The sequence below is a fragment of the Bombina bombina genome, chromosome 1 (assembly GCF_027579735.1).
Source record: "Bombina bombina isolate aBomBom1 chromosome 1, aBomBom1.pri, whole genome shotgun sequence".
NCBI classification, from domain to species: Eukaryota; Metazoa; Chordata; class Amphibia; order Anura; family Bombinatoridae; genus Bombina; species Bombina bombina.
This window is the reverse complement of record NC_069499.1, coordinates 457808901-457833050: the sequence shown is the minus strand read 5'-3', so window position 1 is coordinate 457833050 and position 24150 is coordinate 457808901. Positions and strand designations below refer to the sequence as shown.

Sequence of the window (24150 nt, the reverse complement as noted above, 5' to 3'; positions counted from 1 at the left end):
AAAAGATTAATACCTAGACTTTGGAAAACACAAGAGATACCCACTATAGATCAATGGAGATCGGAAGTTGACCATGTCCTCAAGCTGGAAAAAATGTATTACTGCTATCAGGGAAAATCAGATGTATATTTGAATATCCAACTTATTTGGGAACAAAATATTTAAAATGATTCTAAGACCCCTAGTGAAACTTATGCTATATGCAGTATTTAAACAGAGATACTCCCCCCTTTCCTTCTTTTCTTAACCCTATTAATTACCTTCTCCCTCCTCTTTTTTCAACTGTTCTTTTATGGGATGAGATCCATCTCAATTATTCTAATATTTAAACAATGTTACTGTTAATAATTTTGAAAATAACTATGGAAATTGGAACTTTGTTTGTCACAGTCAACATATTAAACGAAATGTTCCATGTAATTATCATATGTTATAATGACATTTTGAACATGAACAATTGTCAAGAAACCAATTTTCAATAAAAATTACTTGAACAAAAAAAAAAAAAATCAGGATTCAAACAGGGCCCCTGAAGGTTGAGCTTCATGGACTTTTTGTCTACTTTCAACCTAATCTACTATGCTTTTTTGTAATAAAAACGTACTTCTTTTTATAAAAATTAAAACAGCTACTCCCAGAGGCAGTCAATCTGATGTAGAACATGTATTTTAGAAAAGTAAGTGGGTTGTATTGAGATTGCAACCTTTTGAAGACCAAGTTACAGTTATTTATAGTTGAAGAATAGAACTTTAAGACTTTCAAAAACCTTATGCTGTGGTTTTGCCACATTTTCATTTAAAACCTCTAAAATCACCTAAAAAATGGTTGAGCTTTCTTTTTCCATTATACATCTAGTTCTTCATATATGACAATTTCCAATAGATTTTATAGCACACTTTGTAATATAAGATAACAATTGTGTGACTATAGCGTTCATTAGATTGTGTTCAAAATATATGTATGTGAATTAATATTTTAGAAACACACACATCTCATAAATATTGGATTTGGAATATTTAATATGGTACTTATAAGGTGTCTCAAAAATAAAAAATTATAATATTGTAATGAAAGTTGCTGTAAACATTATTGAAAGGATGTCTTTAAACTCCAGATTGACATTGTGCATCAGCAACATATTCATATGGAAATATTTACATTGAATGAATATTCATTTATGAAAATGGAGGAATTTCTGACTGTGTTAATGATGCTTATCACGTCTTTTATCATGACTACATCAGCCCGAGATGATAGAGCACCAGGACACTTTCGCAATTACAACTGTAAATGTGGCTGATTTTTTAACAATGCGTGCTATTTGGCACAGAAAAGCAACTATCTCGTACAAATGGCTGCTCTGTGAATTTAATAATATTCACATACATTAAAAAAATTCTAACACTACTCTAAAAATTACAAAGTATCTATTTACAAAACCAAAAAAATACTAAGTTACAAAAAATAACACACTAAATTACAAAAAATAAAAAAGAATTACACCTAATCTAATAGCCCTATCAAAATAAAAAAGCCCACCCAAAATAAAAAAAAACCCTTAGCCTACAATAAACTACCAATGGCCCTTAAATGGGCCTTTTGTGTGGCATTGCCCCAAAGATATCAGCTCTTTTACCTGTAAATAAAACCACAAATACCCCCAACAGTAAAACCCACCACCCAACCAACCCTCCAAAACAAAAAATCTAATTCTAAAAAAACCTTAGCTACCCATTGCCCTGAAAAGGGCATTTGTATGGACATTGCCCTTAAAAGGGCATTTAGCTCTTTTACTGCCCAGACCCTAAACTAAACTAAACTAAACTAAAAACCCACCCAAAAAACCCTTAAAAAAGGCTAACACTAACCCCGATGATCCCCGATGAAGTCCCGCTTGAATGATCTTCATCCCGGAGTTGAAGTCTTCATCCAAGTGGCGAAAAGTCTTCATCCAGGCAGCCTCTTCAATCTTCAATCAGATTTGAATAGCCAATAGGATTTTAGCAGCCCTAATTCCTATTGGCTGATTCAACATTTTCAGCCAATAGGAATGCAAGGGATGCCATCTTGATTTGTGTCCCTTGCATTGAAGATTCAGTGTACGGTGGTGACCGTATGAAGAGGATGCTCTGCGGCGGATATCTTCAGGATAGACCCGCTTCGCGCCTCCGGGCTCAGGATAAACAATGCCGCCTGGATGAAGATTGAAGAGGCCGCCTGGATGAAGTCTTTTCCCTGCTTGGATCAGAACGTCTCCGCTGGGATGAAGATTGAAGAGGCCATCTGGATGAAGAATTCTCACCGCCTGGATGAAGACTTCAACTCCGGGATGCAGATTGTTCAAGTGGGATTTCAAAACTGTAAGGGGATCATCGGGGAGTTAGTGTTAGGCTTTTTTAAGAGTTTTTTGTGTGTTTTCTTTTTTTTTAGTTTAGGGTCTGGGCAGTAAAAGAGCTAAATGCACTTTTAAAGGCAATGCCCATCCAAATGCCCTTTTCAGGGCAATGGGTAGCTTATTTTTTTTTAGAATTAGTTTTCTTTTATTTTGGGGGGTTGGTTGGGTGGTGGGTTTTACTGTTGGGTGGGTTTTGTGTTTTTTAGAGGCAAAATTATATATTTGGGGCAATGCCCCACAAAAGGCCATTTTAAGGGCGATTGGTAGTTTATTGTAGGCTAGGTGTTTTTTTATTTTGGGTAGGCTTTTGTAATTTTTAGAGTAGTCTTAGTATTTTTTAAATCTGTAGTTTAGTTTTATTTAATTGATAGTTTAATTTTAGTTTAATAATTATATTAGTTTAATTGTTAGTTTAAGCTTAGTTTTTTAATTTGACAGTTAAGTTTTAATTTAAGGTAAGGAAATTGTAAATTTAATATAAAGTTAAGGTGGCATTAGGTTTAGGGGTTACTAGTTTAATTTAGTTTATTTCAATGTGGGGGGCTGGTGGTTTAGGGGTTAATAGGTTTATTTAGTGTTAGTGATGTGGGAGGCCAGAGGTTTAAGGGTTAATAACTTTATTTAGAAGCACATAGTAAGACGATTGCAAATCTACAAGCTAAGATTGAAGATCTTGAGGATCGCTCAAGATGTAATAATTTGAAAGTAATTGGCCTTCCCGAAGCGCCAGAATACCAAGACTTGATTGTTTTTGTTTCAGTTACATTACCACAAGCATTGTAAATTCCAGTTCCTGCTACCCCCTTTCAGATAGAAAGAGTACATAGGATAGGGTACCGTAGGGACAATATTGAGGGAAATAGACCAAGGCCGGTGATATTTAAGTTTATACATTTTCAAGACAAATTACTGTATCTTAAACACTATAGGAAATGTAATCCATTTACATTAGGTCCACACAGGTTATTAAGCTTTCAAGATTTCTCATCTGAAACCCTATCCAAAAGAAGAGACATGTCTTTCTTTTATGGCAGGCTACAGAAGGAAAAGTACAATATCAAACTGATTTATTATGCAAAATTAGTAGTGCTGAGAGAGGGAATCTCTCACATACTAAATAATGTTATGGAAGCTGAAACATTTTGTAGAGAAGCTGGTGTACCCTAGGGAATATCTGGTTGGCAAATGGAATAAAATGGAATAAACTCTAATTTCAGATTGTAGAAATGGGAGATATTTTACTTAACTTGGTTCTTAATTTTGGAAATATGTATTAACAAGGTTAAATACATATTCTGTAACATTTATGGGCCTAATCAAGTTGACCAAGAGTTTTGGACCTCTTTAACTGTTAAATTACATAAATACATAGGACAAAACCTAATTATTGCGGGAGATCTTAATTTATTAGCTAATTCTACCCTGGACAGTTTTAAAAGGAAGAAATCTATAAATGCTAGGGATAGGAAAGTAAGGATTCTACAAAAATTCTCTGCTCATCTAGGCCTTGTAGCTATATGGCGCGTTCAAAATCCGGATGGTCGCGCCTATACATGTTTGTCTCAGGTTCATCAAACACTAACTAGAATTGATTATTTTTTAATTTCAGACTCATTGCTTAAATGGAAGTGGGAGGCGAAAATTGAGGACATCATTATTTTGGATAATGCGGCCATATCATTGACCTTCAATTCTGATTTAAGAAATATGGGTAATAGTAACTATATTTACTTTTCCAAACACCTTAGTAATAATATCACCTTTCAGGGTTGGTTGCGCCAGAAGTGGGCAGATTTTTCCAAGGATAACATAAACTACCTGGGGAAAATTGAAGTGTATTGGAAGGCAGCTAAAGCTGTTTTATGTGGGGAGATTAAAAATTACATGTCACGCTGGAAAAGGAAATGTGGTCATATTATCAGACAACTAGCTAACCAGGTCAAAAATGCTTACTGCGCATATATAGATAACCCTATAAAATGTCAATGGGATAGATATATGAGGGCAAAGACACTTCGTGATATACATATTAAACAGAATACTGCTCAAGAAGACCTTAGACTAAAGGCATTATATGGCGGACACACTGGTAGATCGGCAAAATTTTTAGCCAGGATTGCTAAAACTACTGCAAGGCAGGCTATTCGGGCGATCAAACAGGGTCAAAAAAGATATACTAACCATTCAGATATCGAGAGAGTGTTTTTTAAGTTTTTTCAAGAGCTATATAAGGCAGAATCACATAATAATTTAGAGAAAATAGATTTTTGGAATAAGATTAAGGTTCCGAAACTATCACTAGAAGCCCTGACTACCATAAATGCTGCTATCTCAGAAGAGGAAATTTTATGCGCTATTAAAAAGGCCAAGTTAAATAAAGCACCTGGACCAGATGCACTGCCCATAGAATTCTACAAACTCAAACTTTACCCATTCTGAATAAATTATTTAATTTTTATTTTTCAGAAAATACTACTGGTTCACCATATTTTGCTGCAGCGAACATCTCTTTAATCCTCAAGAAGGATAAAGACCCTGGATCACCATGCTCATATAGGCCGATTTCAGTTCTCAACACTGATTACAAGCTGTTAGCCGCTATTCTAGCCAATAGACTAAAGCCTCATATTGGGGACTTAATCCACGGAAACCAATACTTCAGAACATTATCTACCAATTTGGAGCGATTACGTGCTACAAAGTAAATATGCTGAAATCGGAGTTGTTATGGCTACATAGAAATCCGGCATTTAGTACTATCCATCCTTTCTCGGAAGTATCCCAAATTACATATTTAGGCCTTAGACTTTCCAAAAACCCAGACGATTGGTACAAACTGAATTATATACAATGTTTACAACATTGTATGAGGAAACTTGAGGAGTGGACTTCCCTTCCCATCTCATTATCAGCCCGTGTGATTATGATTAAAACGATTATTTTTTCCAAACTTTTATATATTTTTCAAAATATTCCAATTATTATGCTAAAAAAGGATATCCTCAAGTATAATAAGGCATGTTCGAGATTTTTATGGAAGAATGCTAAACCTCGTATTGCTTCTTTCCGACTTATGAACTCAAAGTTAGCTGCTGGTTTAGCGTTACCTAATATTCAAGTATATAGTTTAGTCATTTCTGCTAGATTTGCAATAGATTGGATAACTGAAAAAGATCAAATTTCCACATTCAGTTGGGAGTTCCAATTAGTGGCAACCATTCAATTAAGGGTGCTACTACATTGTCCTTTGACTGCACTTCCTTCAAACGTATTCTATTTATCCATGTTTAAAAATGTTATAGTGGCTTGGCAAAAATTGTGTGTTGAATTGGATTACTCTCCGTATATATCACATTACTTACCTATATGCGGTAATCCTAATTTTAATCCAAGTCAGATTTTTAAAACTTGGGAGATAAAAGGGCTTAGATTAATGAGTCAAATTTTGGGAACAGATGGTCATCCAATAATGTTTGCAGAATTACTTGGCAAGTTTGGTCTTACATCACGTGAATTCAATGCGTACCTTCAAGTTCGTCATTTTCTTTTAGAAGTACTCAAAAAGTATGGCACAAAATGGTCACTAGGGGAATTGCAGGATAGGATATCCAGTTATTCAGCTGGACTTTATTCAATCTCCCCATTATATTTATTGTTAATTCAGAAAACATCCACATTGCAGGTCAATGATATGGTAGCAAGATGGCATAAGAGGTTTCCGCATATAAATGATCAGATTATTATTAAGAGCTTTAAAATAACACAACAAACTTGGGTGCCTACTTCTTGGAGAGAATCTCATATTAGAATCTGTCTTCAGAGTTATCTGACTCCAGGAATTTTGTCTAAGTGGTATAAAACTAAGGTAATGTTCTAGTTTTGGGCGAGTAGAGCGCTGGTACTTTAAGAATCCCAAACACTGTATGAGTATAAGTTCCTTCAGGCTTATAAGGATGAAAATTAAAGAAAGGGAGAGATATAGGGGTGTTGTTACCAACTGAAGGGATCGGAATTAATTGTGAGGATACAAATGTCCCAATTGTGCAAAAAACAGATAATCAATAATAAAATATATTTCCAATGTTGGATACAAATGTAAAAACCACAAATCTAATATGTGGTAATATAAACCAGTGTGTAAATGTAAGGAATAAGAAAAGGCGTTTTAGCCAGTTATAGGGATCGTGGTTTATCAGTGGTTATATACCAGTGTTTAATTTAACTTTGAGGATTACTTAGTGTATATGGTTGGCTATTTGCCTAAACTGTGTGGGGGATAATACGAATTAAAAAACAAATAAATTATGTGAGTCTATAATATTTGTGAAGAACCCAATTGGAGTGCTGAGTTGCTGTTTAAGAAATTCATATGTGGATCTATTTCTCCAACATTGGTGTGTCCGGTCCACGGCGTCATCCTTACTTGTGGGATATTCTCTTCCCCAACAGGAAATGGCAAAGAGTCCCAGCAAAGCTGGTCACATGATCCCTCCTAGGCTCCGCCCACCCCAGTCATTCTCTTCGCCGTTGCACAGGCAACATCTCCACGGAGATGGTTAAGAGTTTTTTGGTGTTTAAATGTAGTTTTATTCTTCTATCAAGTGTTTGTTATTTTAAAATAGTGCTGGTATGTACTATTTACTCTGAAACAGAAAAGGATGAAGATTTCTGTTTGTAAGAGGAAGATGATTTTAGCAGACAGTAACTAAAATCGATTGCTGTTTCCACACAGGACTGTTGAGATGAAGTAACTTCAGTTGGGGGAAACAGTTAGCAGACTTTTCTGCTTAAGGTATGACTAGCCATATTTCTAACAAGACCATGTAATGCTGGAAGGCTGTCATTTCCCCTCATGGGGACCGGTAAGCCATTTTCTTAGTTAAACATAAAAGAATAAAGGGCTTCAAAAAGGGCTTAAAAACTGGTAGACATTTTTCTGGGCTAAAACGATTGCTTTACTAGGCATATTATGCAGATTCTAACTAATAATTGGTATTATAATCTTGGGGAACGTTTAGAAAAACGGCAGGCACTGTGTTGGACACCTTTTTCAGATGGGGGCCTTTCTAGTTATAGACAGAGCCTCATTTTCGCGCCATTAATGCGCAGTTGTTTTTGGAGAGCAAGGCATGCAGATGCATGTGTCAGGAGCTAAGAATCACTGAAAAAGCTTATAGAAGGCGTCATTTGGTATCGTATTCCCCTCTGGGCTTGGTTGGGTCTCAGCAAAGCATATAGCTGGGACTGTATAGGGGTTAAATGTAAAAACGGCTCCGGTTCCGTTAATTTAAGGGTTAAAGCTCTGAAATTTTGGTGAATTTTGAACAATTCCTTCATACTTTTTCACATATTCAGTAATAAAGTGTTTTCAGTTTGAAATTTAAAGTGACAGTAACGGTTTTATTTTAAAACGTTTTTTGTGCTTTGTTGACAAGTTTAAGCCTGTTTAACATGTCTGTACCATCAGATAAGCTATGTTCTATATGTATGAAAGCCAATGTGTCTCCCCATTTAAATTTATGTGATAATTGTGCCATAGTGTCCAAACAAAGTAAGGACAGTAATGCCACAGATAATGATATTGCCCAAGATGATTCCTCAAATGAGGGGAGTAAACATGATACTACATTATCCCCTACTGTGTCTACACCAGTTATGCCCACACAGGAGGCCCCTAGTACATCTAGTGCGCCAATACTTATTACCATGCAACAATTAACGGCTGTAATGGATAACTCCATAGCAAATCTTTTATCCAAAATGCCTACTTATCAGAGAAAGCGCGATTGCTCTGTTTTAAACACTGTAGAGCAAGAGGACGCTGATGATAACTGTTCTGACATACCCTCACACCAATCTCAAGGGGCCATGAGGGAGGTTTTGTCTGATGGAGAAATTTCAGATTCAGGAAAAATTTCTCATCAAGCTGAACCTGATGTTGTGACATTTAAATTTAAATTAGAACATCTCCGCGCACTGCTTAAGGAGGTGTTATCTACTCTGGATGATTGTGACAATTTGGTCATTCCAGAGAAATTATGTAAGATGGACAAGTTCCTAGAGGTTCCGGTGCCCCCCGACGCTTTTCCTATACCCAAGCGGGTGGCGGACATAGTAAATAAAGAGTGGGAAAGGCCCGGCATACCTTTTGTTCCCCCCCCTATATTTAAGAAATTATTTCCTATAGTCGACCCCAGAAAGGACTTATGGCAGACAGTCCCCAAGGTCGAGGGGGCGGTTTCTACTCTAAACAAACGCACTACTATTCCTATCGAAGATAGTTGTGCTTTCAAAGATCCTATGGATAAGAAATTAGAGGGTTTGCTTAAAAAGATTTTTGTACAGCAAGGTTACCTTCTACAACCAATTTCATGCATTGTTCCTGTCACTACGGCAGCGTGTTTCTGGTTCGAGGAACTAGAAAAATCGCTCAGTAAAGAATCTTCGTATGAGGAGGTTATGGACAGAGTTCAAGCACTTAAATTGGCTAACTCTTTTGTTTTAGATGCCGCTTTGCAATTAGCTAGATTAGCGGCGAAAAATTCAGGGTTTGCTATCGTGGCGCGCAGAGCGCTTTGGCTAAAGTCTTGGTCAGCGGATGTGTCTTCCAAGACAAAATTGCTTAACATTCCTTTCAAAGGTAAAACATTATTTGGACCTGATTTGAAAGAGATTATTTCAGACATCACTGGGGGAAAGGGCCACGCCCTCCCACAGGATAGGTCTTTTAAGGCTAAAAATAAGCCTAATTTTCGTCCCTTTCGCAGAAACGGACCAGTCTCTAATTCTGTATCCTCTAAGCAAGAGGGTAATACTTCACAACCCAAACCAGCCTGGAAACCAATGCAAGGCTGGAACAAGGGTAAGCAGGCCAAGAAGCATACCACTGCTACCAAAACAGCATGAAGGGATAGCCCCCGATCCGGGACCGGATCTAGTGGGGGGCAGACTTTCTCTCTTTGCTCAGGCTTGGGCAAGAGATGTTCAGGATCCTTGGGCGCTAGAAATAGTTTCTCAAGGTTATCTCCTGGAATTCAAGGAACTACCCCCAAGGGGAAGGTTCCACAGGTCTCAATTATCTTCAAACCAAATAAAGAGACAGGCATTCTTACATTGTGTAGAAGACCTGTTAAAGATGGGAGTGATACATCCAGTTCCAATAAGAGAACAAGGAATGGGATTTTATTCCAATCTGTTCATAGTTCCCAAAAAAGAGGGAACATTCAGACCAATTTTGGATCTAAAGATCCTAAACAAATTTCTCAGGGTACCATCGTTCAAAATGGAAACTATTCGAACGATCCTACCTACTATCCAGGAAAATCAATTTATGACTACCGTGGATTTAAAGGATGCGTACCTACATATTCCTATCCACAAGGAACATCATCAGTTCCTAAGGTTCGCTTTTCTGGACAAGCATTACCAGTTTGTGGCACTTCCATTCGGATTAGCCACTGCTCCAAGGATTTTCACAAAGGTACTAGGGTCCCTTCTAGCGGTTCTAAGACCAAGGGGCATTGCAGTAGTACCTTACTTGGACGACATCCTGATTCAAGCGTCGTCCCTGTCAAAAGCAAAGGCTCATACGGACATCGTCCTAGCCTTTCTCAGATCTCACGGATGGAAGGTGAACAAAGAAAAAAGTTCTCTGTCCCCGTCAACAAGAGTTCCCTTCTTGGGAACAATAATAGATTCCTTAGAAATGAGGATTTTTCTGACAGAGGTCAGAAAATCAAAACTTCTAAGCTCTTGTCAAGTACTTCATTCTGTTCCTCGTCCTTCCATAGCGCAGTGCATGGAAGTAATAGGATTGATGGTTGCAACAATGGACATAGTTCCTTTTGCACGAATTCATCTAAGACCATTACAACTGTGCATGCTCAGACAGTGGAATGGGGATTATACAGACTTGTCTCCGACGATTCAAGTAGATCAAAAGACCAGAGATTCACTCCGTTGGTGGCTGACCCTGGACAATCTGTCACAGGGAATGAGCTTCCGCAGACCAGAGTGGGTCATTGTCACGACCGACGCCAGCCTAGTGGGCTGGGGCGCGGTCTGGGAATCCCTGAAAGCTCAGGGTCTATGGTCTCGGGAAGAGTCTCTTCTCCCGATAAACATTCTGGAACTGAGAGCGATATTCAATGCTCTCAGAGCTTGGCCTCAACTAGCAAAGGCCAAATTCATAAGGTTTCAGTCAGACAACATGACGACCGTTGCATATATCAATCATCAGGGGGGAACAAGGAGTTCCCTGGCGATGAAAGAAGTGACCAAGATAATTCAATGGGCGGAGGATCACTCCTGCCACTTGTCTGCGATCCACATCCCAGGAGTGGAAAATTGGGAAGCGGATTTTCTGAGTCGTCAGACATTCCATCCGGGGGAGTGGGAACTCCATCCGGAAATCTTTGCCCAAATAACTCAATTATGGGGCATTCCAGACATGGATCTGATGGCGTCTCGTCAGAACTTCAAGGTTCCTTGCTACGGGTCCAGATCCAGGGATCCCAAGGCGACTCTAGTAGATGCACTAGTAGCACCTTGGACCTTCAACCTAGCTTATGTATTCCCACCGTTTCCTCTCATCCCCAGGCTGGTAGCCAGGATCAATCAGGAGAGGGCCTCGGTGATCTTGATAGCTCCTGCGTGGCCATGCAGGACTTGGTATGCATACCTGGTGAATATGTCATCGGCTCCACCATGGAAGCTACCTTTGAGACAGGACCTTCTTGTTCAGGGTCCATTCGAACATCCGAATCTGGTTTCCCTCCAACTGACGGCTTGGAGATTGAACGCTTGATTTTATCAAAGCGTGGGTTTTCAGATTCTGTAATAGATACTCTGATTCAGGCTAGAAAGCCTGTAACTAGAAAAATTTACCATAAAATATGGAAAAGATATATCTGTTGGTGTGAATCTAAAGGATTCCCATGGAACAAGATAAAAATTCCTAAGATTCTATCCTTTCTACAAGAAGGTTTGGAGAAAGGATTATCTGCAAGTTCTCTGAAGGGACAGATCTCTGCTTTATCTGTTTTACTTCACAAAAGACTGGCAGCTGTGCCAGATGTTCAAGCATTTGTTCAGGCTCTGGTTAGGATCAAGCCTGTTTACAGACCTTTGACTCCTCCCTGGAGTCTAAATCTAGTTCTTTCAGTTCTTCAGGGGGTTCTGTTTGAACCCTTACATTCCGTAGATATTAAGTTATTATCTTGGAAAGTTTTGTTTTTGGTTGCAATTTCTTCTGCTAGAAGAGTTTCAGAGTTATCTGCTCTGCAGTGTTCTCCGCCCTATCTGGTGTTCCATGCAGATAAGGTGGTTTTGCGTACTAAGCCTGGTTTTCTTCCGAAAGTTGTTTCCAACAAAAATATTAACCAGGAGATAGTTGTACCTTCTTTGTGTCCGAATCCAGTTTCAAAGAAGGAACGTTTGTTACACAATTTGGACGTAGTCCGTGCTCTAAAATTCTATTTAGAGGCTACTAAAGATTTCAGACAAACATCTTCCTTGTTTGTTGTTTATTCTGGTAAAAGGAGAGGTCAAAAAGCGACTTCTACCTCTCTTTCCTTTTGGCTTAAAAGCATTATCCGATTGGCTTATGAGACTGCCGGACGGCAGCCTCCTGAAAGAATCACAGCTCACTCCACTAGGGCTGTGGCTTCCACATGGGCCTTCAAGAACGAGGCTTCTGTTGACCAGATATGTAAGGCAGTGACTTGGTCTTCACTGCACACTTTTGCCAAATTTTACAAATTTTATAATTTTGCTTCTTCGGAGGCTATTTTTGGGAGAAAGGTTTTGCAAGCCGTGGTGCCTTCCATTTAGGTGACCTGATTTGCTCCCTCCCTTCATCCGTGTCCTAAAGCTTTGGTATTGGTTCCCACAAGTAACGATAACGCCGTGGACCGGACACACCAATGTTGGAGAAAACAGAATTTATGCTTACCTGATAAATTACTTTCTCCAACGGTGTGTCCGGTCCACGGCCCGCCCTGGTTTTTTAATCAGGTCTGATGCATTATTTTCTCTAACTACAGTCACCACGGTATCATATGGTTTCTCCTATATATATTTCCTCCTGTCCGTCGGTCGAATGACTGGGGTGGGCGGAGCCTAGGAGGGATCATGTGACCAGCTTTGCTGGGACTCTTTGCCATTTCCTGTTGGGGAAGAGAATATCCCACAAGTAAGGATGACGCCGTGGACTGGACACACCGTTGGAGAAAGTAATTTATCAGGTAAGCATAAATTCTGTTTTATCAGTGAAAAAGCAGTGTTATGTGTAATATTAAAATAGGGTTATAACTATATTGTTACAACGTTAGAAAAATTATAATAAACTTCTAATATGCTGTGCTGGTGTACTTTGAATTACTAAAAACCTGTGTATAGAAAATAAATGTGTGAACTAAAAAGACAGAATTACTAGAGAGGATAAAAATACAATTACATGTGATTTATTAAAAGATATTAATAAAACAAATAATAAACATAAATTTATAATTACCAATTGGTATCTGATACGGCTGTGGGATGTCTCCCAAATAAAATATAAAAATAGGATAGAACTAATAATTTTCAATAGAAATGTTAAAAATCACTGAGAAATGTGAATATTGTACACAACCAGTAGAGATAGAGGATTATCTAGCTGTATTTACACAGATTGGTTGACACTAAAGTTCGTATATTTCAGTGTGGCAACTTAAAATTATAAATCCGTTGTATAAAGTCACTATTTGTGTCCCAATATTGACTTCAATTTACTACAAACTTTGTGTAACTACTTCATCTGAATAGAAAGCATTTCGTACTAAAATGATTCATATTGTGGTTTTTCCTTAGAGATTTGTATACTGCTCTTAGTGCTATGCACGCAGTGAAAAAATAACATATTGGAGTCCAGAGTTAAATGGGATTCGTTAAAAGCACACCTTTAGTCAAAGTTATCCGAGTATTTGGCTCAAAGCAGTTCTACTTACAGTTTTTTCTATTTTTGGACTGTAGTATCAAGTCTGCTTACTGTTTCACTGGAGTTCTCCCCGCTCTGCTGTCTGTGCTCGGCGTCTGACATCACACTCCTCCATGGGGGGTCGTCTTCCGGAAAAGAAAAAGCTGCTACTTTGTTTCATACAGTTGAAGTTTTATTTTCCATTTGAATGGTGATAAAAGATGACAACTGCACTTAGTGCTTATGCACGCAGTTATGATAAGACCTTACAGGTTTCCAAAGGATGGTCAAATGATGGTGTAGATAAAGAAATATATAACCCGGGTTATGTTGATTTAATCTGTATGTTCAGATTCTTGATGGTATAAGTTCATAGGTAAAGTTAGTCACACAGCTCGATGCGTTTCGCTCTTTTCAGAGCTTTATCAAGATCAAGATGTGTTTTTATATTTATATCCAACATTGGAAATATATTTTATTATTGATTATCTGTTTTTTGCACATTTGGAAAATTTGTATCTTCACAATTAATTCCGATCCCTTCAGTTGGTAACAACGCCCCTATATCTCTCCCTTTCGATAAAACTAAGGTAGTCTTTTCCAGATGTAGGGCGGCAGAAGCAGATATCTTTCATTGCTTTTGGCAATGTCCCAAAATTTTGCAGTTTTGGCAAAAAATCAATTATTGGATGAATGCAACCTTACATCTGGACCATCAACTGGAACCTATAGAGATTTTCTTCTTGGTTAAGTATCTAGGTGTTTCTAAAAATCATAACCTTATAAATACCATTGTATTGATTGGACATAATCTTATTTTAAAACAGTGGAAGTCATGTTCAGCACCCAAGATTTCACATCTTAAAAATGCGTTAATTACACAGTTCACGATGGAACAATTTAATCTGTCATACCCATACGAAGAATACTTGGCTTCGTTTTTCAAGAAATGGGAGAGATTTATCTTGTCAGTACCAATATCCTGTCAAAGGGAATTGATCAAACCGTTTTGCAATTCAGTATTTGTTCAAGTAAACATATATGCCGGTCATTTTCCTGAACACTGGGCGGAAGGAGCGAGTGAGAGGCGGTGGAGGGGGGGGGTTGTGGTGCAGTGACAATCCCTTTTTTTTTGTGTTGGTTTTGTTGTGTTTGTACGTAGTTGTTTTGTAATTTTGATCTGTATTTGCAGTTGTGTTGATATATTAAAAAAATAAAAGGAAAATGGTGGGTAAACAATATATGCTGATCTATTTTATAACACTGTTGCTAGTGAGTAGAGGATTGATTTGCATATGGGAGATTTTTTTCTTGTTGCTATCCAGACATCTGTAAGGGAGATTGTTATTGTTTAAGAAGGGATAATTTGGGGCAATACATGGTAATGTTTTTTTTGTATTTACTCATTGTTATAAATAAAGATTTTTTTTAAAAAAAAAGATATTCACACTAACAAATCTACTTATTTATTTAAAATGAAGTATTTTCGTTCTTTGTTAAAGAAGTGTTAATTATTTTGGATATCGTGGAAACTAGTCCTCTTGATATTAGAACTAGCAAATTCTGTTTTTAAACCTCCTGTGGTAACTCCAGAGGTTTTTTCCTGTTCCTGATGCTATTTCTGATACGATTTCTAAGGAATGGAATAAGCCAGGTACTTCTTTTATTCCTTCTTTAAGATTTAAAAATTGTATCCTTTTACCAGCAATTTATATAGAGTTTTGGGAAAAGTTCCTCAAAGTTGATGGGGCTATTTCTACTCTTGATGAATGTACCTCTATTCCTATGGAAGATAGTACTTAAGTTCCTTTAGATAGGAAACTTGAATCTTATCTAAGGAAAGCTTATTTATATTCAGGTCATCTCAGGCCTGCAATTTCTTTGGCTAATGTTGCAGCTGCATCAACATTTTTGTTGGAGAATTAGTGCAACAAGAATTGGATTCTGATTTATCTAGCATTGTTCACTTACTACAACATACTATTCAGTTCTGATGCCATTTTTTTATATTATCAAGATTGGTGTTAGATCTATGTCTTTAGCTATTTTTAGCAAGAAGAGTTTTCAGGCTTAAATTTTGGAATGCTGGTATGACTTTTGCTATTTTTTTCTTTCCATGGTAATAAGAGACCTAAGGGTAAATATAAAGCTTCTAATCGTTTTCGTTCTTTTTGTCAAATAAGGAACAAAAACCTAATCCTTCCCTATGGAATCTGTTTCCAATTGGAAACCTTCATTAAATGGAATAAATCCAACCCATTTAAGAAACCAAAAGCCAGCCCCTAAGTCTGCATGAAGGTGTGACTCTCATTCCAGCTCAGCTGGTAGGGGGCAGATTAAGGTTTTTTTCAAGGATGTTTGGATAAATTCTGTCCAAAATCAATGGTTTCAAAGTATTGTCTCTCAGGGGTATTGAATAGGATTCTGAGTAAGTCCTCCTGTGAGAAGATTTTTTTCTATCACGCATCCCAGCAAATCCAGTTAAAGCTCAGGCTTTCCTGAAGTGTGTTTCAGACCTGGAGTTTCAGGGGTAGTCATGCCAGTTCCTTTTCAGGAACAAGGTCTTGGGTTTTATTCAAATCTATTCATTGTCCCAAAGAAGGAAATTTCATTCAGACAAATTCTGGATCTGAAAATTTTGAATCATTATGTAAGAGTACCAACTTTCAAATGGTGACTTTAAGGACTGTTCTGCCTTTTGTTCAGCAAGGACATTTTAGGTCCACAATGGAGTTGCAGGATGTAAGCCTTCATATTCCGATTCATTCAGATCATTATCAGTTCCTGAGATTCTCTTTTCTAGAGAAGCATTACCAATTCGTTGCTCTTACATTTGGACTAGCAACCACTCAAAGAATCTTTTTTAAATGTTCTAGGTGCCCTGCTTTATGGAAACCAGAGAGCAGGGTATGGCGGTGTTTCCTTATTTGGATGATATCTTGGTACTAGCTCAGTCTTTACGTTCTGCAGAATCTCACACAAATCAACTAGTGTTGTTTCTTCGAAAACATGGTTGGAGGATCAATTTACCAAAAAGTTTCTTGATTCCTCAGACAAGGGTCACCTTTTTTAGGTTTCCAGATAGATTCAGTGTCCATGACTCTGTCTCTAACAGACAAGAGACTTTTAAAAGTGGTTGCCGCCTGTCGGCACCTTTAGTCTCAGTCATTCCCTTCAGTGGTTATGTGCATTGAAAATTTAGGTCTCATGACTGCAGCATTGGACGCGATTCCCTTTGCTCGTTTTCACATGAGACCTCTCCAGCTTTGTTTGCTGAATCCATGGGGCAGGATTTATACAAGGATATCACAATTAATATCCTTAAATCCCAATGTTTGACACTCTCTGACATGGTAGTTAAATCACCAGGGTTTAGTTCAAGGGGCTTCTTTTTTCGGGTAACCTGGACTATGATCACTACAGATGCAAGTCTTTCAGGTTGGGGAGCTGTTTGGGGATCTCTGACAGCACAAGGGGTTTGGAAATCTCAAGAGGCGAGATTACCAATCAATATTTTAGAACTCCGTGCAATTCTCAGAGCTCTTCAGTTTTGGCCTTGTTGAAGAGAAAACCGTTCATTTATTTTCAAACAGACAATATCACAAACAGTGTCATTTGTCAATCAGCAGGGTGGGACTCACAGTCCACAAGCTATGAAAGAAGTATCTCAGATACTTGCTTGGGTGGAATCCAGCTCCTGTCTAATTTCTGCGCTGCATATCCCAGGTATAGACATTGGGATGCGGATTATCTCAGCCGTCAGACTTTACATCCGGAAGAGAGGTCCCTCCATCCAGATGTGTTGTCTCAGATTTTTCAGATATGGGGTCTTCTAGAGATAGATCTGATGGCCTCTCATCTAAACAAGAGACTTACAAGATGCCTGTCCAGGTCCAGGGATTTTCAGGCGGGAGCAGTAGGTGCGCTGACACTTCCTTGGTGTTATCAACCTGCTTATATTTTCCCGCCTTCTTCCAAGAGTGATCTCCAAAATCATCATGGAACAATTGTTTGTGTTGCTGGTGGCTCCAGCATGGCCTCACAGGTTTTGGTATGTGGGTCTTGTTCAGATGTCCAACTGCCAACCTTGGCCACTTCCGTTAAGGCCGGACCTACTGTCTCAGAGGTCCGTTTTTCCATCAGGTTCTCAAATAATTAAATTTGAAGGTATGGAAATTGATTGCTTAGTGCTAAGCCATAGAGGTTTCTCTGACTCAGTGATTAATACTATGTTACAAGCTCGTAAATCTGTCTCTAGAAAGATTTATTATCGAGTTTGGAAGACTTACATTTCATGGTGTTCTTCTCATAAATTCTCTTGGCATTCTTTTAGAGTTGCAAGAATTTTACAGTTTCTTCAGGATGGTTTGGATAAGGTTTTGTCTGCAAGTTCCCTGAAGGGACAAATCTCTGCTCTTTTTGTTTTATTCATGGAAAGATTGCTAAACTTCCTGATATTCACTGTTTTGTACAGGCTTTAGTTCATATTAAGCCTGTCATTAAATCAATCTCTCCTCCTTGGAGTCTTAATTTGGCTTTGAGGGCTTTATAGGCTCCTCCATTTCGAGCCTATACATTCTTTGGATATTTAACTACTTTCTTGGAAAGTGTTGTTCCTTTTGGCCATCTCTTCTGCTAGAAGAGTTTCTGAGCTATCTGCTCTTTCTTGTGAATCTCCTTTTCTGATTTTTCATCAGGATAAGGCGGTTTTGCAGACTTCATTTAAATTTTTTCCTAAGGTTGTAAATTCTAACAACATTAGTAGAGAAATTGTTGACCCTTCCTTGTGTCCTAATCCTAAGAATTCTTTGGAAAGATCCATACATTCTGTGGATGTGGTGAGAGCTTTGAAATATTATATTGAAGCTACTAAATATTTCAGGAAGACTTCTAGTCTATTTTTTATATTTTCTGGTCCTAGGAAAGGTCAGAAGGCTTCTGCTATTTCCTTGGCTTCTTAGTTAAAGCTTTTGATTCTTCAAGCTTAAAATTACAGCTCATTCTACTAGATCAGTCTCCACTTCGTTGGCTTTTAAGAATGAAGCTTCAGTTGATCAAATTTACAAAGCGGCAACTTGGTCTTCTTTACATACATTTACTAAATTCTACCATTTTGATGTATTTGCTTCTTCAGAAGCAGTTTTTGGTCGAAAAGTTCTTCAGGCAGATGTTTCAGTTTGATTCTTCTGCTGATGTTTTAAGTTTTTCTTGTCATTTAAAGAATAAATTTATATTTTGGGTTGTGGATTATTTTTACAGCGGAAAATGGCTGTTGTTTAATTTTTATCCCTTCCTCTCTAGTGACTCTTGCGTGGAGTTCCACATCTTGGGTATTGATATCCCATACGCCACTAGCTCATGGGCTCTTGCCAATTACATGAAAGAAAACATAATTTATGTAAGATTTTACCTGATAAATTCATTTCTTTCATATTGGCAAGAGTCCATGAGGCCCACCCTTTTTATGGTGGTTCTGATTTTTTTGTATAAAGCACAATTATTTCCAAATTCCTTTGTTGATGCTTTTTACTCCTTTCTTTATCACCCCACTACTTGGCAATTCGTTAAACTGAATTGTGGGTGTGGTGAGGGGTGTATTTATAGACATTTTGAGGTTTGGGAAACTTTGCCCCTCCTGGTAGGATTGTATATCCCATACGTCACTAGCTCATGGACTCTTGCCAATATGAAAGAAATGAATTTATCAGGTAAATTCTTACATAAATTATGTTTTTTATATTTACTGGCGTGATGCTTGCATGACATAATGACATATTTATAATAACGATTTATACTTGCTACATTTTCTATTTTGCATTCTACTTGAGCTTTAGATACTCTGCTTGCGTCTTTAGATACTCCTCAACATCGTCAAAGTTACATCTCCCTTGACTGTCCCCGAAATTATAAATATTATGCACTTTCATCTTTCTCCCTGCAGCTTGTATATGTTAGTATCCAGGCAAAGGCAGCGAACACACGCATAACATTAATGAATCATCCTGTGTGCATTTAATGTACGTATGTGAAATGTGCTGCAACCTCTCCATTTCAAATAATTTACTAAATAAAGTAATTAATAGAAAGGGAGGTTTGGATAATGCTACGATTATTAAATAAATAATAAACTGATACTAAAAAGGTGCTGCCAATCATATTGTGATTTGCAGGATCATTAAATAAGTAATGAATAGGGGGGCGGAGCCAACTGCCGAGGAAGAGAGACGCATCTCTTTAGAGCTCCGGGTGTCTGTTTAAATATTTTGTTATTTTAAACACAGTAAGAAACTCTATATTCAGCTCTACCATCCATTGAACTTTGAAGAGTGAGACGAGCACTTTTTTTTGGTTTGAGAAAAGTGATCTTGGATGCCACATTCATGCAAGAATCTTTCAGGCCTGTTGTGCTATCTATGTATAGTGGTACGCCATTTTAAAGTCTAACCGCGCTTAGTCACTTTCTCCGGAGATCTAACCATACTATATGCAATGGAGAAGCGAGTTATTCTCCTGTTACGTGACTTGATGCACACTATGGATGCCTATCAGGGTGAACTAGTAGCAGTACTGAGAACAGCTATGATGGGAAGCCAAGATATGCTGACAACTAGTGAGGCCCCAGAGCCAGCTGGAGGATACATACCGGACACGCCACGGGTGTGTTCCGATACACCTCAACGATCAGAGTTTGTGCACCGCGAAATACATCCTCAACCCTATATGATGGAGTTAACTGGGCTAACCGCACAAACAACTTTCCCGCAGCCTATTGCCGCTACACAGAAAGAAACAAGCTCTCAACAGTCAGCAATTGAGCTACTGTCTCCAATAACACTCACCGCCAGAAGTAACACAGCGGTCTTACCACTTACGCTTCAGCCAGGCCTTGTAAGCACATCGATGCTGGAATCCGTTTTAATGGACATAGATTTCTGGACTGAAGCGGGGCGGCACATTGATGCTTTGCTTGCTATTTGTGCTCTGTCATCCCCGTATGAGAAATACGCTGCAAGGGGGAGAGGAGACCGGACATCGGTCATGTCATTCCAGGCTGCCATATTGAAGCTGAAGCGATCACTTATCGCAGATACTGCTTTAGCCCAGGAACTAAAGATTACTAATCCCTTTGATGGAAATCCTCTTACTCGTTCTGACATAGGGTAGAGCTTTATAAATTGGCTAGATATTGGGGAACTCATCCTGCTAGCGGTAATACCCTATAAACTGGACGTCTGACCACAAGTATTGAATGAGGTAATCTTTCCCTAATTGACATGATACACTGAAAAGTGATTATTGCCCGACCAGACAGTGATTTTCCCACTGCCACTACATCTTAGACATTTTTCGCCAAACCTTAGTAGAACTGTATGATAACACCCTAAGAGACGGCTTTGCAGCGAGTGATGAACTGTGGACTGCACTCTGAATCATCCTTTTAAGCCCCTGGGGCTGTCTGCTCATATCTTCACTGAGTTAATGCTGTTCTATTTGGGTTACATTAATAATAGCTCTTTATGTGATTGAAACTTCCTTGTAAGCGCTTTCATTTTGTCTAGGATGTGTTGTTTCAAACAGTATGGTTTAACTAATTATATGTCCAAATATACAAAGCTTGATGGTATAGAGAGATCCAATACTGTTCAGGGAGGTTTTACATGACGACTGTTCCATAATCATACGGCAGGAAAACTATGTAGACTAACCCTAACTGTTAATGACAAATAAGGTTCCACAGACTACAACTCTGAGACTAGACCAAAGATACTGTTTCATCCTAGTTACCTATGTTTTGCAGTTTAGGTTTGCTTTTCTATATTATCTAAAATGTCCACAGGTTTAGGTAGGATCGTTGGGCTATAAAAATTGATATTCACTCTGTCAGCCTAAATAAAACCTAGAAATGCCTTGTCTGGGATATGTCCACTGAAGTCTAATAATGTAAGCTGAATATTGTATATTTGAGGGCTCCTATATAACCTATGAAGGCCCTGTAACATATGCCACACACGCTATACCTTAGGGACATATGTATAATTTTATGTTTTTATCCTTCAGCATTTCGCAGTTTAGCGTTATCTGAGATGATGGCAATTATATATGTTTACATTTATGCTACATACATACTTATACCATGTCATGCATATAGGTGTACTTAGCTAAGCACAGCTCACTCCCTAATTTTGCTAGAAGAGCCATAAGCCATAAGGATATCCTATACCCTTTACTAATCTTCTCTCTATAGACTATAGTTTTTACTGGATTAGCCACCTGATGTATGGATTATGGTTTCTAACCACAATATGTTCAGGGTCAACTCATGCAGTACTCTGGATAATAGGCTGAGAGCCTTCAGAGCACCTATATATGCTCTACACTGTATGCAATTCAACATATGGCACATGCCTCACATTTAAGAGCTGACTTCTAGATGTATGTTTAGTCTCTAGCCTATCCTTCCTATACACTTTCCTAGTCAGTTTAGCTCCACATTCTAGCAAAGCCTTCTGATAAGTTTCAAACGCTCATTAAAAAACATTAGAAAGCAGATATCAAAATTGGTCATGACTACATCATAATAAATGTGGCGCACCCTTTACTTTCATACTCCACCTCTCAGGTTGAATATTTTAGTATTTAGCTATAACTACTTCATATGAGGCTCATGTTTGCGTGTTAGAAAGCCTATTTACGCCTACTGCTCCATATACTCTTAATTATTATATTCTTCGAACCCCGCCTATCTGGCTTATATGAGGGAGGTCGTGCATTGTCTACCTGTCTAATTACCTATGTATTCAAATATAACAGGTACATGTACTAGGCCTGCCGGCTAGCTAAATTAATATACTTCTCATAGCCCAGAACTGCACACAGCATAATCTTGCTTATTTTGCCACACACTCCTGTGCATTTTGATTCCTCCTCTCCCGACTGTTATATATGTTCTCTAGCTGTTTAGTCTTAATGCAAAGCACACCTTATAAGGCTGTTATATTTCTATTCAGGCTGTCAGGTACACAGTAGTTTCTGGTGCGATGTTACATTCCACTTATATCTTACCTACCTGGTTATTTATACTCTTACTATCAGTAATATTTATTTTTTCACACTTTAGAGGATTTTCTATATGCCACTAGGATGTTCCTGGTAATCAGGATATAATATACTTTGTTATTTGTGTCAGAGGTGCTATCTCACATCAGCTGATGATAAGTTAACCCCTCTGAATTTATTATGTGCCAAAGAGAGTTGTGGATCAGACACAAAGTCAGTTTAAACTCAGTAGGCAGGATATAAGATTCACACATAGATTGGTTAGATATGGTTCAAAGAGTCAATGTCAATGCTAAGCAAGAGAAATGATAAATAACAGCTTTAGCCCTGTATACAAACTGGCTGCTAGTTCCAGCAGAAGTGTGTAAACGGTTCCTGCAGAGATAGGGCTAAATCAACTGTAGAAGCTTGACCGTGAGCAGAGATCAGTCACAGAGCGTGTCTGTGTGATGTGAGCTGTAGCGGCTCTTCCCTGTGAGCTGAGAGCGGCAATAGCTGATGACGTCAGCGAGTGAGACACAGGCAACGTCACACTCGATGTGGAGCGCAGAACTGACAGGGAGAATGTGCGCAGCGTCTGAAAACAACGGTGGTGAGCTTGGAGCCGGATTGGCTCATAGGATACACAAGGGGTTGTGTATAGAATAATCCAGCAATAAGGAATGGTAGTTCAGTATGTTAAATAGGGTAGAGAGGATGTAAGGGGCCAATAGGAAGGAGGCAAAAGAGGATCTGACACATCCCCCCCCCAAGGAAACCCACAGCGAGGGTTCAAGGACTAGGTCGATCCGGATTCCGGCGATGAAATAGTAAAACACACCGGGGTGCAGAAACAGAGGATGCAGGCTCCCAAGAATCCTCAGTATGATCATACCCTTTCCAATGGATCAAATATTCCAAGTGACCTCTACGGCGTCTGGAGTCTAGAATAGACTGGACTTCATATTCCACATCCTGGGAAACACCATGCGAAATGGCATTAGATGGTAAATGGGCAGAAAGACATGGCTTGACCAGGGAGACATGGAAAGTGGGATGAATCTTGTATGAGTCAGGGAGCTGAAGGGTGACTGTTGCTGGGTTTCTGATTGCCAGAATTGGGAATGGACCGATGTAGCGCTTACTCAACTTCCGCGATGGGGTATGCAATCGAAGGTTTTTGGTAGACAACCAGACTAGCTGACCAACCTGGTACTGAGGTTGAGGTGTGTGTCGTAAATCATAGAACCTTTTATGGGATGCTTGAGCACGTTTGATATTGTTCTGGGCAACAGCAAAGGTTTCTGAAATATCATTGACAGTATCGTTAACTGTCGGATTCAGTGAGGGCAAGTAGGGTAGGTAGCTAATTCTAGGGTGGATACCATGATTGATAAAAAACGGACTGAACCCAGTTGATGAATTAGCGGCATTATTGTAGGCAAATTCTGCCAATGCAAGATGGTCGGCCCAAGAATCCTGTTGATTGGAACAGAAACAGCGGAGATACTGTTCCAACCACTGGTTCGTGCGCTCAGCTTGCCCATTAGTCTGGGGGTGATAAGAAGTAGTGAGTTTTTGAGAAATTTGTAAAGTCCTACAAAGTAGTCTCCAAAAGCGGGAAGTGAATTGAGATCCTCTATCGGTTAAAATCACCAAGGGTAGGCCATGTAAGTGGACGATCTCTTTGATGAACATGTCACTCGTTTGTTGTGCGGTGGGTGTGCCAACCGCGGGTAAGAAATGAGCCATTTTCGACAGG

The 24150-nt window shown here is 38.7% G+C and overlaps 1 protein-coding gene across 1 annotated transcript in view; it reads left to right on the top strand.

Annotated features, from left to right (window-relative positions):
* The window catches only part of LOC128658546 (dynein axonemal heavy chain 11-like), a 1692686-nt gene that overhangs the window by 78792 nt on the left and 1589744 nt on the right, over positions 1-24150 (top strand). The window contains 3 exon segments of the mRNA XM_053712841.1: positions 19807-20512; positions 22361-22368; positions 22471-22502. Of these exon segments, the coding sequence (XP_053568816.1) occupies positions 19807-20512; positions 22361-22368; positions 22471-22502 (746 nt within the window).